General features: G+C 35.5%; 1 protein-coding gene across 2 annotated transcripts in view; it reads left to right on the forward strand.

The window, feature by feature from the left end:
• Nucleotides 1–5,619, forward strand: part of LOC107557587 (MAPK associated protein 1) — a 52,123-nt gene that overhangs the window by 39,426 nt on the left and 7,078 nt on the right. For both annotated transcript variants that reach the window (XM_016241062.1, XM_016241063.1), the window contains exons 8-9: nt 4,506–4,613; nt 4,827–4,967. In XM_016241062.1, coding sequence (XP_016096548.1) covers nt 4,506–4,613; nt 4,827–4,967 — 249 coding nt within the window. The remainder of the gene's footprint in view (nt 1–4,505; nt 4,614–4,826; nt 4,968–5,619) is intronic.

Below are 5,619 nucleotides of genomic sequence, written 5' to 3' on the forward strand. Positions count from 1 at the left end.
TTTTTAATAAGGCAACAACATATGATAGATACGATAGGACAAAACAAATACAGTGCAGCACGAACTGTTTTTATACAGTCAACCCTCAACGGTTTTATACAGTGGGGCAAAAAAGTATTTAGTCAGCCACCAATTGTGCAAGTTCTCCCACTTAAAAGGATGAGAGAGGCCTGTAATTTTCATCATAGGTATACCTCAGCTATGAGAGACAAAATGAGAAAAAAAGTCTAGAAAATCACATTGTAGGATTTTTAAAGAATTAATTGGTAAATTCCTCTGTAAAATAAGTATTTGGTCACCTACAAACAAGCAAGATTTCTGTCTCTCACAGACCTGTAACTTCTTCTTTAAGAGGCTCCTCTGTCCTCCACTGGTTACCTGTATTAATGGCATCTGTTTGAACTTGTTATCAGTATAAAAGACATCTGTCCACAACCTCAAACAGTCACACTCCAAACTCCACTATGGCCAAGACCAAAGAGCTGTCAAAGGACACCAGAAACAAAATTGTAGACCTGCACCAGGCTGGGAAGACTGAATCTGCAATAGGTTAGCAGCTTGGTGTGAAGAAATCAACTGTGGGAGCAATTATTAGAAAATGGAAGACATACAAGACTATTTATAATCTCCCTCGATCTGGGGCTCCATGCAAGATCTCACCCCGTGGGGTCAAAATTATCACAAGAACTGTGAGCAAAAATCCCAGAACCACACGGGGGGACCTAGTGAATGACCTGCAGAGAGCTGGGACCAAAGTAACAAAGGCTACCATCAGTAAGACACTGCGCCGCCAGGGACTCAAATCCTGCAGTGCCAGATGTGTCCCCCTGCTTAAGCCAGTACATGTCCAGGCCCGTCTGAAGTTTGCTGGAGAGCATTTGGATGATCCAGAAGAGGATTGTGAGAATGTCATATGGTCAGATGAAACCAAAATATAACTTTTTGGTAAAAACTCAACTTGTCGTGTTTGGAGGAGAAAGAATGCTGAGTTGCATCCAAAGAACACCATACCTACTGTGAAGCATGGGGGTGGAAACATCATGCTTTGGGGCTGTTTTTCTGCAAAGGGACCAGGACGACTGATCTGTGTAAACGAAAGAATGAATGGGGCCATGTATCGTGAGATTTTGAGTGATAACCTCCTTCCATCAGCAAGGGCATTGAAGATGAAACGTGGCTGGGTCTTTCAGCATGACAATGATCCCAAACACACCGCCCGGGCAACGAAGGAGTGGCTTCGTAAGAAGTATTTCAAGGTCCTGGAGTGGCCTAGCCAGTCTCTAGATCTCAACCCCATAGAAAATCTTTGGAGGGAGTTGAAAATCCGTGTTGCCCAGTGACAGCCCCAAAACATTACTGCTCTAGAGGAGATCTGCATGGAGGAATGGGCCAAAATACCAGCAACAGTGTGTGAAAACCTTGTGAAGACTTACAGAAAACGTTTGACCTCTGTCATTGCCAACAAAGGGTATATAACAAAGTATTGAGATGAAATTTTGTTATTGACCAAATACTTATTTTCCACCATAATTTGCAAATAAATTCTTTAAAAATCCTACAATGTGATTTTCTGGATTTTTTTCTCATTTTGTCTCTCATAGTTGAGGTATACCTATGATGAAAATTACAGGCCTCTCTCATCTTTTTAAGTGGGAGAACTTGCACAATTGGTGGCTGACTAAATACTTTTTTTCCCCACTGTATACCAGCACACACACACACACACACACACACACACACACACACATACACATTATGTAAATAAAATAAAATAAAATTAGAAAACAAAATAAAAATTGTAATATAATTAAAGCTTGATAACAGATTAAATGTAATTAAATATAACAGATGAAATGTATGTTTGTTATTTATTAATTTTTATTTATTGTTATTTACCCTCAATCGTTTGATTTTCATTATGAAATATGGTCTGGAATTTTAAGTCTTAAGTCATTTTATGGAATTTTTGAATTGGAAAATGTGTTGGAACTCTGACTGTAAATTATAATAATATTTCAGAGTATTATTGTTTTTAATATATTTTTGATCAAATAAATGCAGTTAATGCATGGTATTTCCTTATTTCTGAATTATTTAGAAATACAAAATGATTTAGACATTTATTTGCAGATAAACTGTAAATATGAAATATCATTTGATATGTGTCTTTTCAGTGCGAGGTGTGCTGTTACTTTACTAAGTGATCAGACTAACAGTTTTCACCTGACGCATGATAAAATGGATAAAAATAACCTCTTGGCTCATTGAGATCAGCGCAGGGTTGCAGGAAAGCTTGTGAAAGGGCAGATGGTGTGTTTCTGAATTAGTCACAGTTCGTCGGTGTCACATTTTCTCCCATAGATTCAGAGAGACGCTCTCTCCTGCTTCCATTCCTGCACGTCAGGCCCAGAACTGAAGTGTTGTATAGAATTGATACACTCGTTGACATCGCTTGTGTTCTGCTTTACCTCGCATTGTGCTGGAGGCTGTCTTGAACATATTTCTTCCTCCGTAGAGGTTGTAAGCTTTCGGAGACTCTGGTGACATTTTGCAAAACCATGGTATTTGCAAAAGGGTAAATATCGCCCTTAGTGTTTGCCCTATTTAGATTGGCAGCTTCTCTGTATTGGTTTTTTTCCTTCTTTTCTGGCGAAACAAATGAGGGAAAGACTTGATCCTGCCTCTTGCTTCTGACTAGAAATAAACAGCCATTTTTTAATTTTTTAATTTTTTTAATAGCCATCAATTGCCCCTGCAAGGCAATAGTTGTTGACTTATCTTTACAAACCTCTCCAAGTGAGAGAGAGAGGTTTGTGAAGATCGGTCAGAGTTAATTGGTCTTTAGGTCTTAGATGGGTAGATACCGTCTGATTGGACAATAAAAAGTCAAATTAGATTGTTTGCACTGAGCAATATTAATCATGCCAGATTATAAAAAACTGTAAATCCCAGCACATTATCTCTAACAGATTGTTTTTGAACTGCTCTGCTCAGCCTGAAGTCATTTATGATGGCTACCTTCTCTCATGACAGTATAAAACTCTTCAAAGTTTCAAAGTACATATGAGGTCAGTATAGTAGAGATGATTAATGTTATGAGAAAGAAAGAAAAAACAACACTACTGTTGGAAAATCATGGGTCTGTGAGATCTTGTAGTATTTTTGAAAAAAGTCTCTTCTGCTCACCAAGGCTGCATTTATTTAATCGAAAATACAGTAAAAACATGAATATTGTGAAATATCACAGTTTATAATAACTAAAATATGACGATAAGCTGAATTTTCAGCATCATTACTCCAGTCTTCAGTGCCACATGATCCTTCAGAAATCATTCTAATATGCTGCTCAAGAAACATTTCTTATCAATGTTGAAAACCGTTGTGCTGCTTCATATTTTCTGTGGAAACAGTGATGAATAGAAAGTTCAAAAGAACAGCATTTATTTAAAATGGAAATTATTTGTAACATTATAAATATTATTACTGTCACTTTCTTTAAAAATGAAACTGACCCTATACTTTTGAATGGTAATGTAGATATATTTATAAGTTATTATTGGTTATGCTGTCATGTAAACAAGAGTTTATTTGATTCAGTAAACTCAATAAAAGATTCAAAATGATTAAAAGAACCGGTACATAGGAGTCATTTGTTTGTGGACCCAACTAGATGGAAAGATATGTTGTCAATGTATTGTATTTTTATCTGTATTGTTTATTTATTTGTATGTAACATCAAGCATTTTTTAGAATCAAATTAATGATTCTTGCAATCGTTTTTCTTTAGAATGTCAAACTCTTAGGGCTCTTATAGGTGTGATTTGTGATTTGTAACATTATAAATATTATTACTGTCACTTTTGATCAATTTAATGCATCTTAGCTGAATAAAAGTGTTAATTTCTTTAAAAATGAAACTGACCCTATACTTTTGAATGGTAATGTAGATATATTTATAAGTTATTATTGGTTATGCTGTCATGTAAACAAGAGTTTATTTGATTCAGTAAACTCAAAAGATTCAAAATGATTAAAAGAACCGGTACATAGGAGTCATTTGTTTGTGGACCCAACTAGATGGAAAGATGTGTTGTCAATGTATTGTATTTTTATCTGTATTGTTTATTTATTTGTATGTAACATCAATCATTTTTTAGAATCAAATTAATGATTCTTGCAATCGTTTTTCTTTAGAATGTCAAACTCTTAGGGCTCTTATAGGTGTGATTTGTTTAGAGAATTTACATAATTTGATTGATAAAATACACATAGCAAACATGCATAAAGTTGTATGTGTGGTTTACTGATGTGTCTGCAACAAGTAAACACTTTAATGGTTTAATGGCATGAACTCATGATCTTTGAATATTATTATGCTTGTAATGATCTTTGTGCTCGACCAGTGCAGTGAAATGCATTTTGTAGATCATGTGCAACCACAGTCAAATAAACCGAATTCATAACAGCTCAAATAAAATGCTAAGAGTTTGTGTGATTTGTTTCAGGCCCCATGTATCGACTGGAGAAGCAAACCGAACCGAATGTGGCGGTGGATTTGGACAGTACGCTGGAGAGCCAGGGAACCATGGAGTTCTGCTTGGTCCGAGAAAACAGTGAGTTTTGAAGACATTTCTGATGCTCCTGCCGTTGCAGCACATGATCTTTGAACGTTTCACATTCATGGAAGCGTTTTTCCTTTTATTTAGATTGAATTAAATTGATGCACTTTATTGAGCATCATTAACAGCAACATTAAATGTAAAGTGCACAGATGCACACGTAACGCACACATCTGCTTCTTCATCCCGTCCCGTCTTCATCTGCAGGTTCTCGAGGCGAGGAGAGCTCAGAGGAGGACCCGCCTATAGACATCACTACGGTACAGGACATGTTGAGCAGCCACCACTACAAGTCCTTCAAGATCAGCATGATCCACAAGCTCCGCTTCACCACAGACGTGCAGCTAGGTACTGTTTCTAAATCACTATATTTTACATTGATGAAATATCTGGTATGGAACGACATTCCGGACAATTTTCAAAAGGAATTGCAAATTTTTTGCGAAAACAAAATGCAAACGGTAATGCAGGATTTGCAGTTGCATTTGGATTGTCACAATTTATGCGTCCACATATTGAAAACGCAATTGAAAATACAATTTGCTATTCTATTTGAAAATTGTCCGGAATATCGTTCCATAATCTGGCTCTACTTCTGCCAAAACACAGACCCGACATCCAGATCCGATACAAGAGTTCTCTTCAGATTCAGAGGGACAAAACAGAGTACTTTACTGTAGTGTTAGTAGTATGAAATAGTATAATATAGCATATATAAGCATATAATAATAGTATGTAATTGTATTGTATTATTATTCTAAACGTATGGTTTAGGAAAGTATGCTATTGTATACAATAATAACAAATAATACAATTACATAAAAATGCAAATAGAAAAACTATAAAATGTTAAATTCCTTCAATCATACATAGTAAATATTATTTTATTATTATATAGTATTAACAAAATATTATAGTTTAGTATTACATATGAATTACTATATATATATATATATATATATACACACACACACACACAGAGGTGAGAAAAAGTTTTTGC

This window comes from Sinocyclocheilus grahami, unplaced genomic scaffold, assembly GCF_001515645.1.
Source record: "Sinocyclocheilus grahami isolate Dianchi unplaced genomic scaffold, SAMN03320097.WGS_v1.1 scaffold609.1, whole genome shotgun sequence".
NCBI classification, from domain to species: Eukaryota; Metazoa; Chordata; class Actinopteri; order Cypriniformes; family Cyprinidae; genus Sinocyclocheilus; species Sinocyclocheilus grahami.